Raw genomic sequence first — 24,085 nt, forward strand, 5'->3', positions numbered from 1 at the left:
TTTCAAACAATTTCACGGCCAAGATTAGATTGGAAAATTTAGCGAATCAAGACTCTCACTCTCCCAATGCTTTACTTGTTGGTTGACAATTTAAAAAAAGAAAAAGATTTTCTCCTATCATCAAGGGATCAAGTATGTCCTTGGATATTCAGAATATTCATAGGTATTGGAAATTTTTTTGTCTTCGTTTGTTGTGATAGCAAGGGGATACAAAAGGCATTTGCTTTTTTCTATACTTGTCAAGAAAATTAGCAAAAATCCTGACTCTCTAATTATCCAAATCGAATATAATTTCTTAATTGGCAAATAAAACTTTTAGTTTGATGAGCAAAGATGCAGGATGGACTAAGATAGAAATCCAATCAGACTGTAGATTTGTGGTGGATCAAATCAATGCAAGCAATATTCAAGACATTAGCATTGCAACAGTCCTAGAGGATATTGAGGAGATGAAGGAAGAAATTGAACCGTGTAACTTTTCTTTTGTGTATAGAGCAGGTAATATATGTAATCATACACTAACTCAACATGCAATCAAATTAGTGTATGATACAGAATGGAATAATGAGTTTCGAGTATGGATAATGGATATAGTAAGAAAAGATATGAGGGTAGTTGTCCCTTTTTATAACTAATTCTTGTAGTATCAAGTGTTAATTTCTGTAAGTACCGTTTCTGTTTACTGAAAAAAAAAATAAAACTTTTGGTTTGAATTAGTCCTGTTCAAGAACAATTTAGAAATCGTTATGCCAGAACAATTTAGAAATCGTCATGGCAGTGTTGTGTGTAAGAGTATGTAAAAACACGATAAAGAAAAATTTTCCCTTTTGATCGTTATTTAGCTGCTGTAAATATATTTGATTGTTGAATAATTGCAAAAGAATTGCCAGTGGTTGAACTGTTATGAGTTCGCCCAGTGAAAACATTTTGATCGTGATGTGAACTGCTTTTAGAGACAAAGCCTTGGAAGAAACTTGTTTATTGCTAATCCGATTTTGGTTAGCTTACAAGTAGTTGTTGGGCATTCACACTACTGGTTATCGTTTACACATTTAAGAGTCAATTCAATATTGATGTCTTTAGCTTACAAACAATTGGAGGAGATTTACACTGCTGATTACTATTATTACAAGTTGTAAACCACTATTACTTTGGTTGGTTTACAAGCAATTCTTGGACATTCAAATTAGCACCAAGTGCTGTTTTTACACCCAAGTGTTAAAGGCATTACTGTAGTTTGTCTAAAACCAATTTGCAGATATTTACACCAGTAGTCATTAATTCGCCCAACCCTATTACGTACCTTACAATTATTTGTTGGACATTGATCTTTTTTTTTTTTTTTGGTGGGACATTGGTTACCACACGGGCCTTATGCATATCCAAACAAGCTTATAAAAATCATTCAAGACGCTGATCCTTGACTTTTACCCCATGGACAAGAATCAGGTGGAATTCCATGTAGGTTTTGATAATACAAGATTAACGAGGGTGATAATTGTTTTTGTAATACAGGGGATGAACAGCATTGGGAAGCAGATAATGGATATTCAATGAGTTTTTTTTATTTGAATGACGTAAATTGTGAAACATGAGACACCCATTTACCATGGATTTGGAGCCCTCCGGTTTAAACCAGTTGTGCAGATCTAACAACATTTGGTGTAAACTCGTACAATTTCAGTGAAATTATGATTTTTTTTTTTTACACAAATTTAGTTGCATAAATCACAAGCTCAAGTTTTACACTAAAGTTGTATGAATTTATACCAAATGGAGTAATAATTACACAACTAATTTGAATTGGATAACAACTCAATTTGTAAAGCCCCGAATCCTATTTACCAGTACAAGGATATGGTTCTTTTGGTTAACGTTAAATTGTAAGTTGTTGACATTCAAAAGATGAACTAGATGGTGGCACTGGAGCAGTCTAGATGATGTACGTTAGATGAATTTTTTTGTTACACGTTGCAAGTTTTAAAACCCAAAAGATGTGCAATCTGAACTAAATTGTCTAGAATAGGTTGGGGTAAATATTATTGAGTCATTTTTTCAACTTTTAATTTTGCCCTTAAAAAATTTATTTTTACCCTAATAATCTAATCACATTTGCTAATATAATCACTCATAACTCCCAATGATAATGATACATTAAGTTTTTTTTTTAATATAATTGAGAGGTTTCGAACTTGACATCTCACATAACTCTCTTAAATAGTGTAACTGCCAAATTAACTATGACTGTATTAAAGAAAAAAATTAATATTAAATTGTAATTTTTTGAAGAATTTATGTAAAATTTAATTTTGTAAACATAAAATTAATATATTCATAAAAATTAAAAATTATTTCTAAACTGCACACACATTGGGTGCTCTCTTAATGAGAAGTGTATGACTTCTATCAAATTATTAGGAAGGGAATGAATTATGATTATGCATTAAATCAGGCGCGACAATGTACCACTCTTTGTATTGAGCGTCATCACGCAATGTATGTAATTGCTTTTAACCATGATTCTACAGAACTTTCTCCTTCATTATTAAATTGCCTTTTCAACACTTTCCCAAAAATATATTCCTTGGTTTTTTGTTAAATAACATGCCGTCTGTGTCCATCCCATCCCATCCCATCCCATCCCAGCTTTAGCTTTTTCTTTTTCTTTCTTTTTCCTTCTTCTTTTTAAAAAGAGGATCAATAATTCCCAACTTTAGCTTTTTGTCTTTTCTTTCTTTTTCCTTCTCCTTTTAAAAAAGATGATCAATAATTCCCAACTTTAGCTTAAAGACGCACTATTTTTCAAAGGAAAATGATATTCAGTCCAATCGGATCAAGCCATCCAGCAGGCATGAAATTATGAAATTGCAACTTTTAAGGCTTGAAGAGGACATGGTGGCCGTGGTAGCTGGAAAGAGGAACAACTAAACTATACTCTTGTAACATTCATATATGAACCATTTGACAGGTGTCGAGATTGTACAATAATAATTATCTGCTCAAATTAAATACAAATTCTGTATCTAGTGGTAAGCAGAGTCGAATTCACAGGAACTGGAGAAATTCGTTTATCCTCAAGTTCAAAATATGGGGAGATTTTTATAAAAATATGAATGACTAAACAAATCAAATAAAAAGGCCTAACTAATAATTTACTAAAAATGAAACAATAATAAATAAATTCTAGCCAAGAAATAATTTTGGATGCAATAATAATTTCATTCACTCACTGATAAACAAGTTATAACTGCCAAACAAGTAATGACAATCAATTTCTCCTTACTGTATCGGTGATCAAGGCACAACTGTTAATCACTTCCCTAATCAAGAAATAATCCTACGTACGACCGTAGAGTTCAATTTGCCAATTACCTTAAGAATTAGAAAAGTCCTGTTCTAATCAAATAATACGCTACGAAGGTTATTTTAAGTTAGCCTATATGTTCCCCTGACACAAACCCAATCATGCCAGTCACCACTAATTTAAAGCAATTAAATAATTATGGATTTAACTGCTCTAACTAGTTTTAGGTTATTAGATTAATTAAAGGGAAAATTGTTCAAAACGTCCCTCATATTTTGTAAAATAACTTTTTTCGTCCCTCACTTTTAAAAGTGTAATTTTATGTCCCTTACATATTCACATTGGTCAAATTTAGTCCATAACTAGGTTTCCGATCATTTTTTGGCCAGAATCCATCATGTGCAAGGCACGTGATCATTTTTTAGGGGTAAATTTGTCAAATTATATTTTACATAATCTGATCTATAATCCTCCACATTTTATAAAATAAATTTTTTCGTCCCTCACATTTTATAAAATGATTTTTTTCATCCCTCACATTTCACAAAATGAATTTCTCCATCCCTCACATTTCAAAAAATAAAATTTTCATTTCTCACTAATTATGTGTGTGAATACATTTTTTTTCAAACACATGTATATGTGTATTTGATTTTGCTTAATAATAATAGCATAAACACATGTATGTAATTGGGCCCAACTTGTGGGCTATCTTCTCTTTTTGTATGATTATGATTAATATTTACCAATAGAATCTTAATTTGCATATTCTTATTGTATTTTGACCAAAAATAGCTTTATTGGCCAACTTGACAATGAATGCAAGATTTTTACTAGCTAATACCAGATGAAATCAAATGATCACGTATAATATATGGTATTCATATTGTTAAGTGAAATCAAATAGACACATACATATATTTATGCTATTCGTATTATTAAGCAAAATCAAATAGACATATACATGTGTTTAAACAAAATGTATTCACACACATTTTTTTTTTTAGGGTTTCCCTCACACACATAATTAGTGAGGGATGAAAATATTCATTTTTTGAAATGTGAGGGATGGAGAAATTCATTTTGTGAAATGTGAGGGATGAAAAAATTATTTTATAAAATGTGAGGGACGAAAAAATTTGTTTTATAAAATGTGGAGGACTATAGATTAGATTATGTAAAATATAATTTGACAAATTTACCCTTCAAAAATGATCACATGTCTTGCACGTGATGGATTCCGGCCAAAAAATGATTGAAAACCTAGTTAGGGACTAAATTTGACCGATGTGAATATGTAAGGGACATAAAATTACACTTTTAAAAGTGAGGGATGAAAAAAGTCATTTTACAAGATGTGAGGGACGTTTTGGACGATTTTTCCTTAATTACATATCAAATGCCCTTGATATTCAAACAAAATAACAACCATAAGAAATTAAATCAGAGAATATATGAATATCAGTAAATAAAAAAATAAAAATAATCAATTGAATCTCACAATTTTAGATGAACTAAATCCTTCATTGTTCCTTGACTAGAAAAAGAAATTTAGCTCCACATCATAGAAAAGAAACCGCGTGAATTCATCGAGAACCTTCGCAAAAGCGCTCAACAAAGAAAACTAACTAAGAAGAAAAGAAAGCCAAGCGGCTCCTTTTTCCCACAAGGGGTCACGGTCCTTTTTGATTGTTCCCTGGGCCAAGGTGGCCCAAGGTGGTAATCAAACGGGAAATCGGCTGTCTTTTTCTCTTTATTTCCTAATTGAAGTCTACTACTAAATAACAACTAGTCTTCTAAATAAAAAAATAAATCACAAAAGAAAATATTCGAAGTTTCCTAATTCAATCATAAAACTAATAATGAAAATTCAAATCTTCCTCTAAAATTGCCCAGACTTTGAATTGAACTTGGAAACAGGCTCCGAACATGTGAATCCCAAATTAATTGAACAATTGTCCATTTTATGCATATTTTGCTCCTTTTCCTACAATTAGCACCATTAACCAAATATAAGTAGAATCAATCAACTAAAACAATATTTGATTAAAATTATGGGAAAATAATCATAAATTAAATAGCAATTCTGCACCTTATCACCATTTCGTCAAAATTTTCGATGGTATACCACAAAGAAAATTATGCTGTCAATTTCTTAGGGACGAGAAAAGTAGATAAGGCAAGTGTTTTTAGATGTTTCGATCAGATAATTATATCATCAAAGCAGATAGAAAACATGAATTCTGTCCTCGAGTTCAGAATACTTAGAGCCCATTTAGATTATCATTTTTTAGAGTTTTTATAGAAAATATACTGTGACGATTTAATGTGTAAGAGATAAAAATACGATTAGAAAATGTACTTATGATAAATGTAAAAATTTTTTGAAGAAAAATAGCAATCCAAAATTATGAGTTCAAGCAAAAGATTTCCACTTTTGACACCCCAATGATTAAGACAAATTTCACTAGAGGTGGATTTACACGGATTTGCACTGGGAGGCGCGGGAACATGGAAATTGTGTAATTGCGCTTATAATTTTCATGGATTCTATTTTTACCCCCACTAAGTTATTGAGAAGTGAAAATTTACATCTACTAGCGTTGTAACTTAATAGAAACAGCATGTAAAACTATCAAAAAACCTTGTGCTTCAACTATTTAGTTTCCTTGTAACTTCTTATTGTTTGTTAATTATAAGCTAAAAAAGTTGTATAGAGAGCCTTTTCAATAAAATGAAAATCTTAATTTGCCTAAGATAGTTGTATTACTTATTTTGCTTCTCGATATCATTTTAACACCTATAAAAGCAAAAACTATTTATTTTCTCACCAGCTCGTAATAAAACAAAAATCTTAATTTGGTTAGAGTAGTTTTTTTTTTCTTTTTTTTTTTGGAGACGATAAACCTATTCTATCCTACACCAAGAGGGAGGGGGCGGACCTAAGGAGGTCCAGGGGTAATTCGGAGGGGATTGAACCACCACCGGACTAGACGGGTGCACAGCACACCCGCCTGAATTTTTTAGAAACAAACCACTTTTTTTTTTTTTCTTTCGAAGCCCAAAGGGCCTACGTTAATTTTTACAAACCTAAACCCGAGGGAACCCCAAAAGCCGGTAGAAACAAACCACTTAGATGTGTCATTTTTTGGTGGGAGGCAAGATTTGACCCCACCCACTTAGGTAGTGGCCACCAGCCCAAAGGCTGGTGGTTGCTTAGAGTAGTCGTGTTACTTATTTTGACTCTGGATCTCATTTTAACACATAAAAGCGCATACTTTTTTGTTTCCTCACCAACTCTTCTGATCACCTTCTTCACCCATCCTCTTCTTCTCGAACAAATGCAAACTTTTAAAAAACTTATCTACAACAAATGTAATAGGTTTGATGTAATTTATGAAGCAAACCATATAATGATTTGCAGAATGTCATTCTATATTATATTAATCATACGATGGTTGTATTTTTTTTTCCCTTGGAGATAGTTGTATCATTTTTTATTTATTCAGTGAATATTGTTTCCATGTCTTAATTTTAGGGGAAATTAACAAATAAAAATAATCTACGTCGCTCTTGCTGCCAATGAAATTAATTCTTGGCTCCACCACTGAAATCACCAAATAAAATTGATGTGAATTTCACCAATAATGTGAGTTTCACCAAAATTTGGGCTTTGTTTATGTGTGCCTCAATAAAGTGTTCTCTGTACTTCCAAGAAAATGGCTAGTGCTGATTATTGATCTAAACAGGGATTTTGAAAACTTAAATAAGAACAAAGGTGGAGGTCATGGATGATAGTAAAGGCGGAAATTTGGACCAAAACGACCGAACTATTGCATGTTCTTCATGGTGATGAATTGGTAGATTGCTTGCCATGTTTGTCCAACATGATGAATTCAATCTGCGGTTAGTGACGATCTTCCAAATAGCTCTTTTCCTAAGGATCATTCTAGGATTGGTTGTGTTTAGTTTTAGCTTTGCACAAAATCACTTACCTCTGCAATCTAACAAGAGATAAAATTCCTTTCTGGGAAAAAGTTTGACATAATCTTCATTGGGAATCTGCATAACTGCACAAGGGTATCTAAGGCATGTAAAATCCCCGTTTACCCTCATGTTTCTTGTCACCCCATGTTGGCGTCTAAGGTGAATTGTGCATTTTCAGTTGACTGTAACAATACTACAGCCATTTCCATGCTGAGAACTTAAAAAGACTGGAAAACGTATTTCAGGGAAACAGGTATGAAGTTATGGAGTTGCAACTGCCTAGCGCTTATGGGGTGCAGCAACTGCGGCTGTCAATAGTTTATGATAGAAGGATAAAATGCAGTAAACGTCGAAACCAATCTGCAATACTCGAATTTCAGCTTGCTCAAAAAAGTTAAGATTACGGTAGATGTAATCTAGAGGACAAATACCAACTTGAAGCAAAATGAATTCAACTGTGCAGATGTTTCAAACAAGAAGGAACAGATGACCTTGATATTTTTCAGCCAGTCGTCTGTCCTCAACTATTAAAAGAGATATCATCTCACAAATGAATCGAGAGAAGGATAAGGTACTGAAATTTGATTATCTTACAAGTTCGGGGAGTAATACAACATAATCCACAATCATACTATCATCTCAAATATGAACTACTAATAAGCACTTTGATGTCCCCAGTTGCTTCCGCAATCCATTTTGCAGACTCTTCTGCTGATTGTCCGCACCAGTGCACTTCAATCACTTCCAGGGTACCTATGTCTGCAAAATCATACGGGATTTCCTCGAGGTCTTTGCAATTTTGCAAGACAAGCCGTTGAAGTTTGGGAAGGTGATCACAAGTCGCATTCCATTGAGAAACGTTCAGATTGTCTAACATCAAGAATTTGAGTTCCTTGAACTGTTCTTCCTCCATGTCCCATGTCAGCCCCTCAAAGGCACCAAGAAGCAATTTGAGAACTTCCAGGTTGGGTAGTCTCCCAATTGTTGAGATATGACTCCATGGTAGACGAAAGTTTGATAGAGTCAATTTCCTCAGATTGGACGGGAGAATGAATTCCCTGGTAATAGCGCTTCCGTAGTAAAATACATTGAGTGATACCAAATGAGTTAGAAAATCTAATCTTGGAAACTGATAGGAATTCTTCGAAGAACCCTGTGGATGAAAGAATATGCATCTCAGTTTCTGCAGATTTGGCAACCTCTTTATTATTGATTCTACATCTTCACCACAAGAGAGAGAGAGACGGGAAAAGCTGACCAAATTTCCCAACTGAGAGCAGCCTTCAAGCCCTTCATCATCCAATTTGAAAGCAACATGCATATTCACATGAAGATGCCTCAACCTTGCCATTTGCCAAATAGTATCTGGTAAAACAACCAGACCACGTAATCCCTTCACGACAAAAGTTTCTAGTTTTTGGAGATTGGCAATGGATTGTGGAATAGTTTGCATATATCCAGTAACTGCCAAGTACCTCAAATGGACCAGTAACGAAATGTCAGCAGGGAAGGTGATACCCAGGTTGATGCATTCAAAATCTAACACCCGCAGAAGTTTGAAGTTGCTACAAATGAATGAGATGTCATATGGACATCTGGGCTCTGAATCAGCTGAGGGGAAGAATATCAAAGAACGAGTGCCCAGGCCAAAAGGTCTTGATACAACAAAATGAACTCGCTTCAAGAAAATGCACAATCGGTAGGCCTCATATGTTACAGGATCAGAATGATGGCCAAAATCAAATTCAAAACCAAAATCTGAACTAGGAAAAGAAACATATGGCTCATCAAACCTGGTTACTAGCTGGAAGAAGTTCTCTGCTCTGGCTTTTAACTGACAAAAATCACGTAACAGATCATGCAAGCGACATGATTTGACCATTCCGTTGGATCTTCTTTTGGAGACTTCCACCAGGCTTCTGCTAATCAACTCCATCAAGTAACCTTCGGCAATACCTTCTAAGCTCTTCAACTCAGAGTCATGAATGCAACCTTCAGCAAGCCAAAACCGTGTCAACTTGCTAACAGGAATATCCTTGTCTTCAAGGAAAACTCCCAAATAAATAAAGCACGGTTTTAGATATCCGGGTAAGTATTTGTAACTCAATTCTAAGATTTCCATGCACCGAGCTTTTGGATCTTCCATTACTTTTGCAATCAAGCTTTTTGCAATTTTCTCCCACGATTCTCTGCTGTTTTCTATCCTTCGGAGGAGACCAGATATTGCAACTACAGCTAGAGGTAATCCTTTACACTTTTGGGCAATTTCCTTTCCGACTAGCAACAATTCTTCCGGACAAGATTCACCTTGGAATACTCTCCCTACTATTAAGTTCCAGCTTTCATCATCAGAAAATAAGCGTAGAGAATGAGGATCACCATTTGGTTCAATTTGCAAGGCCACATCATGATGACGGCTGGTTATCAAAACTCTACTTCCATTCGCATCATCAGGGAATGAAATTTTTAACTCATTCCAAACTCCAGCATCCCACACGTCATCCATAACTATGAGAAACTTGTTTCTCAACAAGCACTGACGCAATTTTAGTTGGAGATCTTCCTTACTCATTTGACAAATATTCTCATTAAGCCCATGAATGCCACCTAATATCTCAAGCAACAGTTCTTTTTTCTCATATTCTTGTGAAACTGTACACCATGCCCGACAATGAAAGTGAGACAGAACCTTTGGGCAGTTAAACAGTTTCCAAGCCATTGTTGTTTTGCCAATACCCGGCATTCCCACAATAGAAACAATACCCAACCGTGCGGATCCTTTGGTGAGTTGATCAGTTATAACTTGTTCTTCATCACTGATATCCACCACCGTTTCCTTGATTAATGGGATACCATCCTGTGCCATCTTGTTGAGTGGAACCTGGCTAAGGTTTTGGTAATCTCGGTCTCCGTCATCAGAGGTTGTCAAATGAATTCCAGAGGCTCGCTTATTAACAATTCTTAACTCCTCTAGTAGATCAAAAACCAAAAAGAAATGCTGCCACTGAGCATCAATTTCAATCAAATCAATGACATATTCAATTTTATATGCTATATTGGCAGCACAATTAAGAAAATCTTTTAGTTCTGGATTCTCACTAATATCCGACTCTGAAGCTTTCATGAAAATAGAACTCAGAGACTTGAATTGTAGTTGAACCTCTTTTATATGATGCTTGACTGGTGCAATTGATGAAGGATCATATTTCAGCAGGTCCTCTAGGTTTCTGAGTAGAAAATCAATGAAACCTGGCCTGTAAGTTTTGGGAAAATCAGACAACGGAACCTGGGGACAAACCTCTCTAAGCTTAGCCTTGATACGCTTCACCTTATCTAACAGCTCAAGAGATGAGAGGATCATATTTTTGTTGCCTTCTGTCATCATCCCCGTAGTAAATATTTCAGTTTGTGAGAAGAACATGTCCATGTCCACTGTCATTAGGTGATTCGAGAGAAGCGTGAAAAGATTGAGCTGCTCAAGGAGTGCTATTTGACCTTTCCGATAAACCAAGAAATTTGCAGCATTACTACTCTTATTTAATGACTCTGCCTTCAAAATGACAATGTTAAGAAGCAGGAGGAGAATTGAGTTCTTTACCGTAGATTTGTTTATCTTCTTGGCCTTGAATGACCGACAGAGAGATGCTACACTGTAGTACAGTTGTTCAATGAGAGCCAAAATCTTATTCCCATATTCAGCCTTCCCACTTGGAAGATTCTTGGAATATCTTCTCACTTTTCCCAGCTTCTGACAGACCTGATCTTTCATTTGATCGAGCTGATCTTCAATTTGAAAAGTGCTGTTCTTAATCTTTGGCAGAGCAATCTCCGTAAGGAAAAGCTCTGTCTGGAGGAGACAAATCATCATAACTAACTCAGAATGCAGAGTCTTAGGACATTCATCCCGTTGTTTCTTGAAAACAGATGCCATTACTACGAGCACTGCATGAATTTCAGCAAAAAAAATTGGAAGAAATTGATCCTCCTCCTCTAGTTTACTGCTGACTAAAAACTTCACCAGCCAAGACACCTCGTCGAGAACTTGTTCAGCCCCCGATTTCGTGGCAACATAGTTGCAAAATTTGCGGCAAAATTTCACCTGATGTTGTCCAGTTTTATAGAGAGCTATAAGGAAATGGAGATGGAACTCCATGAACTTGGGATTGGTAGGATCAATCTCATGCTGCAAATCCACCGCAAATTTAGATAGCTTAATCCATTTTTTCTCTTGGATTGGGCCTGGGTTTGTCCTGTAAGAAAACCAGTAATCACAAGTGTGAATTGCAAGGTGCACAATCTCAGATGCAACACGATTCATGGAAGCATTGATGTCAATAACGTCATCACCACCTGCTGCTGCTGCTGCTGCCACTGGGTAGTCAACGTCACTGCATAATACATCATTCAAGTAATTCTGCAGCGAGCGCATCTCACTGGCCAAAGCATTGAAATCCGTAGAAGTCGGTTCGATAGAGCCCATACGCGATGCTACAGAGGATACAAACCTTGACCAAAACCAAACATGGGGAGAAGGGCGGCGCAGTTGAAACGAAAATCCTGACAAATGCTGGTCAAGATCTTCTCCGATTTCTGCCATCAAATTCTTGGTTTTTGTTCCGTAATCATAGAGAAATTGCAGATCCACCCAGACCGTCTTCATCTTCTTCTTGTCTATGAGTACAACGTCCTGAGCAATCTCCTTGGCTGCAGCTTCAATCTTGAGTCCCAAATTAAACACCTTATCTGCCTCATCATCACCGTTTCTCAGCATGTCAACAGACTCCCAAAGCGTCCTCAAAAACATCCAATCCTTATTGACATCATCGAACCTGTCAACATCATTGCCAAACTCATCAGTCCAGTGATATCTATCAAAACTTCTCCTCAGCCCTTCCAAGGTAGAATGTATGAGATCAAAGCTGGAACCAGCGGCAGCCATCTGCAGAATTTTGATCTCGTGACTTTTGGATACAAGTACAACTATCTACCAGATTTGTCTATTGAAGCATAATTACTACTCATGGTTCAAAGTTGCGAATTTTAAAACCTTTAATATTCTAAAAATTATGAATAATATAAAAAAATATGATAAATAAAAGTAATAAAAAATTAATAAAAGTAATAAAAATTTGTGTTGATTTGAGATGATTCGGAGTAACTTGGGTGATTGAACCGTTTCTATCCATCTCGAAAATGTTTCGATCGAATTCTCGACGATCCATTATCTTGGAATTATCTCGTCTCGATATAAGAAGAAGGAGAGCCCTGTTCGAGTGATAACGCCTCCTAGTCTAGCTTTGAACCATGTTACTACTAGCAATAATTTTATGTAGGTGGTCATAGTCAAAAGAAGGCCTTCCCCGGTACGCACTGCTAGTAGCATTCTTTTATTGAATAGTACACCGAGCATTATTGATTAAAGTACTGCAAATACTAAATACAAATCCATACATAAATAAAACGATAAAGAAAGTTATGGTTATGCAATTGATTGATGTTATATACGTATTAGGTTGGATCTTGTCTCTTCTTGATTTCATATTATTAAAAACGATAAAGAGTGTTAGTTGAAATAATTTTATAAGATGGCGATTTTATTGTGATTTAACAAACTCTCAATAAATGCTTGGTTAAAGAATTAATATTCTCGTGTTAGTCTACTTGTTTAATTCATGTTTTAGATTTTAGTCTTCAATTTGTTTTAAAAAGACAGAGTGTTATTCATTTTGTAACTTACATATGTCAATTATAATTATAATTTTAATTAGAACTGAGTTTCATTTTTGTTAGAAGTCTACGTTTGTTAGATTTTTACTACCATATTTAATTCTCTTAGCCTGAAGAATATTGATTGATTTAAGAATCTTTAAAAAAATTCAGTATGGATTATTAAGGAATTGAGAATTTCATACTTTGACTTGACTGGTCCATTTTTTTCCTTTAAAATATCTTTTTTTTTTTGACTTATTCTTTTGTCATGACTATGCTATTACTAAATAATTGCTATTGGTTTACATTAATGGCTAGTGGCTCATGTCACGGATCATAGAAATAACTTTTATATTTCTTACTTATAATTTGATGAAATATTTATTCAACGATGGACAAGTACATATAAATGGGTTTACCAATAGTTGCTGTAGAATTGGATTGAAATACAATTTATGACGTTAAGCCAAAAATTTTTTTTTTAAAAAAAGTAAATTAAGTTATAACCTTTAACCTTTCCAAATCAATTTCTATTCCACAAGAGATTCAACTTCTAAAACAAAACTTAAAGGTTGGTATTACGTAAAAAGCTTCAATAATATTTAGAAATAGATTAAAGTCTTTAATATTACTAATAAGGGCATTTTACGAAAGAAAAATTAAACCACTAAATCACAATCATATTGGTGGTTTTAATATATACATATATATATATATATGTATGTATGTATGTATGTATGTGTATGTACATTTGTATGTATGTACAAACTTATGAAATTGAATATGCGGAATTACAGGGATTAAGTGTTGTGTCATGGGTGACCTTTTGCCCATGAAAAACTTGCAATTTGTCATTCATTACAAATAAGTTATGCAACTGTGTAGCAAACATCTAATAGAGTATTCCATTACTGTTGATACCAACACGTGCACTTCACTTGTATCAAAATCCGAGGCGTTGTTTTGCATCATACATTTTGAATTTCGTTAGCCGAATCTTGGTCACTGAAAACTGAAAAACCATTCTTGCCCCCGCTTTCATGCCCACGAGTGCTTTTGTGAATATGAAGGTCCTGCATTATATTTCTTTAGATAGTTATTTACCTTCATTAGTACGTGTTGATCAGTATGATAAATGAAGTACATGCACTTCAAAGCTAATTTAAATTACTGTAAGAGAGCATAAATCCCAAAAACTACAAAGCCATTCGTAAACAAAAAACTGGTTGCCTAGGGTTGAAAATTAATAAAATTTCTGCTTCCTTTTCTTTTGCATTTCAGTTACAAAAAGCATCAGCTACAAACTTTATCAGATTTATATGCTGTTCTTGCCTAAGAGGGATGTTTTTCATTTCCTTTTTTTTTTTAGATGGTTCTATCCAAAGTAGGCATTATAGTTGGAACGATTGTCATCATTGTACTAAGAAAGAATGTTAAACTTGTTACAGCATAAAAGTTTTTGACTCTTTATGTCAGGATTGCACAAAATTAGTGCTACTAAAGGAGCAGATTACACAAGCCTTGAGCAGGTTTCCCACATAGAGACGGGGTTCTTCTGAAACCATTTCTTGGAGCAGCAAGAATGCAATGTCTGCGTATTTTTTATGGCCATTTGCCCAAACCTGACCTTTTCCCATGCTTCTTAAATCAAGAATAACTGGATCTGTCCCAGTAGCACATCTCTGCATTTTTATGAATTACAGGGAGAAGAAATCCAAGATCAGTTTTTAACCAAGTTATTTGACAAACTATATCATACCATTTGTATGATGACTTGTGGCAACAATGACATAAAAGTGAATTTGGTAAATCTTAGAATCTCAGCAACTAGGTTATGCTCTCCAGGATTCTAAAAGACAAGCTCTGTTACAAAATAAAGGTAAAATATAAAAAAGTCCCCTGTGGTAAATCTAATACACAGAAAAGCCTTCCGTGATTTCAAAATATATAACACGACACCCCGTACTTTGAACTAAATTGTAAAGGTGACGGAATCCGTTAAAACTTAACGGAAATGACTTATTGGAATCTAAAAAAAAATTTTATACCTAATTTTTAACAAATATACCTGTTCTACCCCTTAACCCTCAATTCTCTCTATCTAGAGAATAAAACAAATAATTTTTTTGAGTTGTCTTTTGCTTAATTATATCAAGGCATTTTGGTCATTTCGTCCATTTCCGTTAAGTTTAACGAATTCCGTCACCTTTACAATTTAATTCAAAATACGGGGTGTCGTGTTGTATATTTTAAAACCACGAGGGGCTTTTCTGTGTATTAGATTTACCACAGGGAGTTTTTTTGTTTTTTACCCCAAAATAAATAGCATGTGATGAATCCCTCTAAATATGGGTAAAATAATTATGCTCTCCAGCACATCTCATTGTTGTCACCTTGCTTCTTGAGTATGGTTTGAGGACAATGTACATCATTTAGATAGTAACTGGGAAGTTTTCCCTTTCGAAATAAGAAAAAGGTAGCAACCAGATTTAAAGATAATTGAGAGCACAAAGAAAAGCTCAGAATTCAGATTGAAATTCTTGCCTTGGCACCCCCTCACCCCCTCATTAAGAGTCAATTGCATTTGCATATGCACTGAAACATTATTAGTCAATTCTACAAGTTCCTATAAACTTCTTCCCCTCATTAGTTTCAACTACTGCTCTAATTTTGATTACTCCACTCTTGTAGAGCAAAAAATGAACATTCTAGGAAGGGATGTTTTCTAATAAGCTTCTGTCTTGCATGCTTTTCACAAAATTCTGGACAGGAAAGACAAATAACTATCATGCTTTTTCTTTTGCAGGTTCAAAATAAACTCTTGATGCTCCTATTAAGTAACATCGGAACTGTCATTTCCAGGATCTATAGGAAGACAAAGCAACAGCAACAGAATCAATAATGCTTGCCAAAATAAAAGAAGAATAGCACAACTGTCGATGGTGTCACTAGACAACTATGCATCCAATAAAACAACATTGTTGGTCCAATTGAATATAGTGTCACTAGACTTGATATGAGATACGCAATTTTATTTCAGACTTCTCGTAATTTCATCTGAGAAGAAAAGAGAAATGGAATCCTGCATCTGCTGCTTAAATAAGTTACTCATGCTTCTCATTCCCACAGCAATTTTGAAAACTAAGCTTCTTGGTTTTGTAACTTATTGTCACAATAAAGCTACACCTGTGTCATGAGTTAGGCGAAGAAGTACCTGTAGGTCCCAAATTACTTTGTAACTGACTCCCCTATTTGTACCTCCAGTGCATTTCAACAGATCCCTAAACTCAGTCCCCTCTTTCTCAAGGAATGCCCAATAGTTCTGAGAAAATTAAGAAAATTTATATGAAACAATGAAACCAACAAACAAACAATGATGTAAAACTCTGAAAAAAGTTTAAACGAATAAAAAAAATGTCCAGATTCAACAAATATGCCACATTCTACAAATCTTGTCTGTTGAATATTTAAGGTTTTGCAGTTAATCATACATTCCTAGTAAATAGATTCAGAAGAAGCATATCTTAAAAAGTATTGATGAAAAGAATAAACACGCTTCTGCTTACATCTAAATCTTCCTCAACTTCCTGGACCACATAAGTATCTAGATAAACTTCAAGATCTCTTGATGACTTGACATGAATCTCCACAAAGATAACATGCTCTATTGGTTTTATTCTTCTCATTCGATTTGGTAGTTTTCATTTCCTGTTTTTAGGACCCTTTAGGCTCGCCTCCCCTTCTCAACATATGCTTACTTCAGGGAAGCATTGCTATAGAAAGACAGCTATATCCTGACAGTGAAAAGCAAGAATAATGAAGATTACCTCCAGGGTCATTCGCATGAAGCGCTTGGTTGCACTGGTGATTCAACAGAGCAGACTAGTCTGTAGTAGGAGACACTCTCAAGTTTCAATCTTCGCAAGTGCACTTTTTTTGAAAAGATTATATCCGTCCGAGAATTACCATTGTCATTCTGGTGCTGCACGTTGTTACTGGAGCAATGCAACCAGCTTTCTCAGCTAACAACGTTAACTCTGTTCTCCATAACAAAACCTGCAGGTTCAAAATACCTGTTCAATTTCTTCCAACATGTATCTTCCAAGCCACAAGTTCTAGACTTGCTCTCACATAATTGACTATGAAATTTTTACAAAGTCCCGACCAGATCTATCTCAAGCACACATATCTAGGTTACATGTCAAAGATGTGCAAGCAAAAAATTATGATCCTCATGATTCGTTAACAATGTTAACCTGCAAGATTCACCAGCAGAAAAGAACTAGAAATAAAAAAACCCACAATCATTCTGCACTTTTGGTCTTTGCAGCAGAAACAAAAAGTTAACGGACCCCCAGCTCTAATTGTTGAACTTAGCATAGTGATGAGAAGTGAGTGTATAAAACCAAAGGAGAAGATGAAAACCAACTAGAAAAATGAATTTAACTGACTAAAGACGTAGTATCAGTAAGAAACAACAAAAGCCACTGACGTAAAACTGTCAAAGAAAAGTTAGTCAATGACCATCCAGATTGATCAAAACTTTCCAATTCATATTCTTTTGGTAAACTGAAGTTCTTAATACTTTTCAGCTAGTCACATTTCCTCAACGAAGAAATATCATCTCAGAAATGAATTGAAAAAACGAATAAGTTACTGAAAAATAGTGACATGTACTTGCAAATGAGTGGAAGATTGCAATGATGGAATCCATAATATGTTCACGATCTAACATATGAACTACTGATTAGGACTTTGATCTCCCCAGTTGAATCCCCAATCCCTTTTGCCGAATTTTCTGCAGATTGTCCGCACCAGTGCACCTCAATCATTTCCAGCATAGATATTTCTGCAAAATCATGGGGAATTTTCTCAAGTTCTTTGCAATTTTGTAAGACAAGGCGTTCAAGTTTGGGAAGGTGATCACAAGAAGCATTCCATTGGGCAACGTTCAAACTGTCTAACTTCAAGAATTTAAGTTCCTGGAACTCTTCATCCCCCATGTCCCATATCGGCCCCTCAAAGGCACCAGAAAGTAACTTGAGAACTTCCAGCTTTGGTAGCTTCCCGATTGCCGAGATACGATTCCAGGGTAGGTGAAAGTTTGAAAGAGTCAATTTCCTCAGATTGGACGGGAGAATGAATTCAGTGGTATTAATAGGCCTCCCATAGTAAAAAATATTGAGCGACTCCAAATGAGTTAGAGAACTTAATCTTGGAAATTGATTGCAATTACTGGAAGACTTCCGTGATTCGAAGAAAATGCATTTCAGTTTGCGAAGATATGGAAACCTCTTCATTACTTGTTCACTATCTTCACCACAAGAAAGAGATGGACGGGAAAAGCTGACCAAATTTTCCAACTGATACCAGCCTCCAAGCTCTTCATCATCCAATTTGAATGCAACATGAATGTTCACATGAAGATGCCTTAAACTTGTCATTTGCCAAATAGTTTTTGGTAGGACAACCTTACCACGCAACCCCTTCACAATCAAAGTTTCTAGTTTCCTGAGGTTGGCTATTGATTTTGGGATATACTGCAAGTACCCACTCACTGCTAAATATCTCAACCGAACCAGCAGTCCAATTTCAACAGGAAAGGAGACACCAATATTGATGCTTTCAAAATCCAACACCCGAAGAAATTTGAAGTTGTGACAAATGAATGAGATGTCATAGGGACATCTGGGCTCTGCATCAGTGGAGGCAAAGAATATCAAAGACCGAGTGCCCGGGCCAGAAGGTCTTGATTCAACAAAATGATTTCGCTTCAGAAAAATGCTCAATCTATAGGCCTTATATGTTACAGGAGCTAAATGATCGTGAAAATCAAATTCAAAACCATAATCTGAGCTAGGAAAAGAAGAATATGGTTCATCAGACTTCATTAACAGCTGCAAGAAATTCTCACTTTTGGCCTTCGATCTGCAGAAAACAAGTATAAGATCATGAAGGCGACATGATTTGACCTGCCCGTTGGATCTTCTCTTGGAGACTATTACTAGGCTTCTGTTAATTAGATCCACCAAGTATGCCTCGGCAATATCCTCCAATCTCCTTGATTCAGTGTTTGGAATGAAACCTTCAGCAAGCCAGAAACGTATCAATTTACTCACAGGAATATCTCTTTCTTCCAGAAAAACACCCAAATAAAGAAAGCATGCTCTTAGATGTCCTGGCAAGTGCTTGTAGCTCAGTTCAAAGATTTCATTGCACCGAGCTTCTGGATCACTCATTATTTCGGAACTCAAGCTTTCTAAAATGTTTTCCCAAAATTCTTTGCTCTTTTCTGTCCTTTGCAGAAGACCTGAAATTGTAACAGTTGCTAGAGGTAGCCCACCACACCTTTGAGCAATTTTCTTTCCGATTGGCAACAATTCCTGGGGACAACCTTCTCCTTGGAACACCTTTCCTTCTAACAAAATCCAACTTTCATCCTCAAAAAGTGAGCGAAGTAAATGAGGATCACCATTTGGTTCAATTTCCAAGGCCACGTGACAATGACGACTCGTCATTAGAATCCTGCTTCCAATGTTGTCATCTGGGAATGAATTTTGCAAGTCATTCCAAGCTCTAGCATCCCACACATCATCCATAACTATGAGATACTTGTTTTTCAACAAGCATTGACGCAATTTTGATTCAAGATCTTCGGTAGTCATTTGGCAAATCTCATCAGAAAGCCCATGCATGTCATGTAAAATCTTGAGCAGTAATTCCTTCTTCTCATATACTTGGGAAACATAACACCATGCACGACAATGAAAGCGGCGTGTAACATTTTGATTGTTGTACACTTTCCTAGCCAATGTTGTCTTTCCAAGACCTGGCATTCCAACAATAGAAACAATACCTCGCCTTGAGGATCCTCTGGTAAGTTGATCAATTATAACCTGCTCTTCATCACTGAGATTTACCACCATTTCTTTGATTACTTCCCTTGCACGCTCCTGCGATACCATATCGATTGCAACGCGGGAGACAATGCTTTTTGGGACTTTGGCATCAGAGTATGTCAAGCGAATTCCAGTGGCCAGCTCATTAATAAGTCTTAACTCCTCTAATTGATGATGAAACCAGAAGAAATGCTGCCATTGAGCTTCATCCACAATCGAGTCAATAACATATTCCACTTTATATGCTATCTCAGTAGCACGATCACCAACATCTTTCAGTTCTGGATTCTCATGCATATCCGACTCTGAAACACTGACAAGAAATGAACTCAATGACTTGAGATGTTGTTGAATCTCTTCAACATAATGCTTCAATGGTGCAATTGACACAGGATCATATTTCAGCAGCTCCCCTAGGTTTGTGTATAGAAAATCAATGAACCCCAGTTTGTGAGTCTTGGGAAACTCGAACAAGGGAAATTGGGGGCCAATCTCAATAAGCATTCGCTTACGATGCTTCAACTTGTCTAGCAGCAGCACAGATGAAAGGTTAATTTTCTTGATCATCTCTTTTGCGTCTCTTTTGTTGGCAAGATTCAAGTAAGATAAACTTGTTATCTCCCTCAAAAGTGATTCAATTTGTACAAAGCTTATGTCCATTTCCTCTCTGTCCATCACATTCTTAATTGGTTTCAAAAAAATGAGCTGCTCAAGAAGGAGTGCTATTTGATCTTTCCCATCAGCCACGAAAGTCTCAGCATAATTACTCATGAATGGTAGTGACTCCGTTAAGAATGAATCTGCCCTGAAAATCACAATCTTAAGAAGCATTCGGCGAATAGAGTTTTTTAACATAGATTCTGAGATCTTCTTGGCCTCAAATGACTGACAAAGAGATGCAACCTGGTCGATCACTTGTTCAATGACTGCAAAGGCCTTTTTCCCATGTTCTAACTTCTCGTCAAGTAAATCTTGGTGATCCCTTCTGAGGTTTTGGAGGATCTGACTGAATTCATGTTTGGTTTGGCTTTTCTGAGCTGAAATCAAGGACAAAGTGCTGCTGCTGAGAGATTCATGGCGGAGTAGCTTCTTCAGGAAAAGCTCTGTCTCAAGAAGACAAATTTCAATAAGCAACTCAGAACATGGAGGAACAGGAAGACGAACATCCTCCTCCGAACATGGAGGAACAGGAAGAAAAACATCCTCCTCCTCCTCCACCTCCATTCCCTCTTTCCGTGCTGCCTCAAACAGAGATGCTATCCATAGTAGCACTGCAGTAATTTCTCCACAGGAACTTTGTACTACCTCCTTCTCTTCCACCTCCTCGTGTAACATATTGCCAAGAAAACAGGTTAACAAGGAAGACACACTGTCTCGAATGTCTCCTACTCTCCAATTGAAATAATATTTACAAAAACAACAAACAAGATCCCCAACCTGATATCTTCCTATTTTACAGAGAGCTATAAGGAAATGGAGATGCAATTCCATGAAGTAGGGATTAGTAGGATCAATCTCACGCTGCAAATCCTCCACCACCAGAAGTTCAGCAAACTTGATCTTTTTCCTCTCTTCAAGTGGTGAGTCTGTTGTTGTTGTTGTTGTTGTCATTTTGTAATGGCACCAGTAATTACAAGACTGAATTGCAGTGCGCACAATCACAGATGCAACATGATTCAGGAAATTATCAATAACGCTTCCATAGTTATCACCAGCTGTTGCTGCGAGAAAGTCAAAACCACTACCACATGCACCAACAATGTAATCACGGATCCAGTCTAACTCTTTGTACCAGGCATACACTTGTTTTCGAAAATGCATAGATTCTCCATCAGTAGAATCAATAGTCAGCAACATAAACCGCAGATTCCATATTACAGAGACGACAAAACTTGTCCAAAACGAAAAACAAACGTCACCACCTCCATCGGGAAGAGGACGAGTACAGTTTACCTGGAATGAGCATAATGACAAATGGTCGACAGATTCTTTAATTTCTGTCATCAAGCGCTGAGTTTCTCCTTGGCAACAATGGACTAATTCCAGGACTTCCTCATGATTCAGGTTCTTTATCTGCTTCTTCTCTTCAAGGTTCTGGGCAATCTCCTCAGCTGCAGCTTCAATCTTGAGCTCCACAGCACATGACACCTTAGCAGCATCACTCCACTGGTGAATGGATTCAAGAACTGAGCGCAAAAAACTCCAATCCCTGTTGAGTTGATGGATCCCATCAATGAGGGAGGCTGAGCGGGTGGATTGCAGTGGCGAGCTCAACAACTCCCAATAGTATCTGATCCCATAGTTGACACAGCTACAATCAGCACCTTGCAGCAGAATTTGATTTAGTAACTCCTCCAACGCCATAGAAATGCGAGCAGCAGCCATGATCTCAATCTCAATATCGATCTTTAGATTCTTGCAAGTACGTATCAGCTTTGTTGCAATGATTGCTACTTCACTTTCTGAATTATTAGGGTACTTTTCACTGTACACTTTTTTTTGGCTGACGTCCAGTTGGCTCTCTGTGTTGGACAAGGGGCAAGGGTCCTGAACTCTATAAATTACATGTTTACCATTATAATTAATCAGAGTCTAAACCATCCAAATTTTTTTTTTTTAATATTTACCATTGTAATCAATTTTTGGCAAAGTCTGAGTCATATAAATCGGGCCCACGACCACTAGCTTTTTTTTTTTTCCAGACACGATAAATGTTATTCTGCACCTACTCCTACTCTACACTAAAGGGAATGGTGGATCCAAGAAGATCAATAGGGAATCCGGAAGGACTGAATCGCCACCGAATCAGACGAGTCCCTTTGCATCCGTCGATGAAATTTTTAGAAAATTCTGGATTAGAACTAAGGATGGCAACGGGGCGGGGTTGGGTTCCCCCCCCCCTCCCCCGGCTGCCTACAAATTCCCCTCGCCCCCCTTCCATCTTCCGTCCCCCGCTGGCCCCACCGCGCCCCACTTCCCCTGTGGGTGCCCCCGCAGGACTAATAAAAATTTGTTATATAATTTTATTATAGTTAAATTTTAGCAAATAATCAAGTACTAAAATAACAACATCACCAAATTATTATTCATTGTAATTTCACAATTGAAACTTATAAAAACAATGAAACAACAGTTATTTGAATACAATCCAACATGATGAAATAAATACAACTAAAATAATCAGGTTTTCACTTTTGGCACAAATATAATCACTAATTCATTATTATGCTTTTACTTTTTTTTTGAGAAATAAATGTTATTGTATTAAGTGTAATTAGGGATTTAGTATCAATGTATTAGTAAATTTTGTATAACCAATTAATAATTTCTATTAGTAGACATATATAATTATTAGTATAATTGATAATATCAATCATATTACACATACTAATATACATTATATAATATATATAATTAATAATATCATTATCATAAGTTTGTAACTAATTAAATTATGGGTTATTATCACTTTACCCCCTTAACGTTTGGTGTTACTATCAATTTCCCCCTTAACGTTATCTTTTAATCACTTTATCCCCAAGACTAATGGTCAAACTTAACAGAATTTGTTAATTAAAGTGACAAAACATGTTTAACCCTTAAAATTATTATTACTTTACCCCCATAAACTATAATCTCATTATTAATTTACTCCATAGAGTTATTTTTTAGGCAATTTATTCTATCATTAAACCAACTTAGAAAGTTAAAAAATTTTAAAAAAATATCCTCCTTTTTGTATAATAAAAATAATAAAAAATTTAGAGTGGTTATTCTCCTTTTTAGTATCAAGAAAAAAAAGTCAAAGTATTAATTTATTTCTTCTTGTCAATCTTATTAATGTAAAAATAATAGAAAGATGGAGAAGGGGAGGGGGAGGGGGAGAAGGAGAGAGGGAGCTCAATTCTTTTTTTAAAAATTACAAATAAGAAAGAATTAAATACTTTTATTATTTTAAAATTATTTCACTTTTCTGTTTACCATCAAATTTCAATTCTAATCCTGATAACATTAACGTAATACGATAATGTTAGACTTTTCTTTATTTTTTTCTTTGCAAAATCTAATTTTCTGTATTCTTCTTTCCTATCTCCTTTTCTTTTTCTAGTATTAATAAGTGTGAAAAAAAAAATTCAAGAAAACCCTTTTATTTTTTATGTTTTTTGATCTCTTAAAGTGAAAAAAA

General features: G+C 35.6%; 2 protein-coding genes across 3 annotated transcripts; both read right to left on the bottom strand.

The window, feature by feature from the left end:
• Positions 1-7,897: 7,897 nt before the first annotated feature.
• Positions 7,898-12,230, bottom strand: LOC113773536 (late blight resistance protein R1-A-like). The gene has a single exon (XM_027318175.1). The coding sequence runs from the start codon at positions 12,228-12,230 to the stop codon at positions 7,926-7,928; it is 4,305 nt and encodes a 1,434-aa protein (XP_027173976.1). The 3' UTR covers positions 7,898-7,925.
• Positions 12,231-13,959: 1,729 nt separating this feature from the next.
• On the bottom strand, positions 13,960-19,166 carry LOC113776076. 2 transcript variants are annotated; one of them, XM_027321150.1, is made up of 5 exons: positions 17,678-19,166; positions 16,828-17,056; positions 16,215-16,322; positions 14,515-14,682; positions 13,960-14,073 (listed from the first exon to the last, which is right to left on the bottom strand). In XM_027321150.1, the coding sequence occupies exons 2-5, from the start codon at positions 16,843-16,845 to the stop codon at positions 13,969-13,971; spliced, it is 399 nt and encodes a 132-aa protein (XP_027176951.1). In that variant the 5' UTR covers positions 16,846-17,056; positions 17,678-19,166; the 3' UTR covers positions 13,960-13,968. The 2 variants fall into 2 exon arrangements, with proteins under 2 accessions (XP_027176951.1, XP_027176952.1); XM_027321151.1 differs by lacking the exon at positions 17,678-19,166 and having other exon boundaries at positions 16,828-16,887; positions 16,967-16,989.
• Between the last annotated feature and the right edge of the window lie 4,919 nt (positions 19,167-24,085).

Source organism: Coffea eugenioides, chromosome 6, assembly GCF_003713205.1.
Source record: "Coffea eugenioides isolate CCC68of chromosome 6, Ceug_1.0, whole genome shotgun sequence".
Lineage (NCBI taxonomy): Eukaryota > Viridiplantae > Streptophyta > Magnoliopsida > Gentianales > Rubiaceae > Coffea > Coffea eugenioides.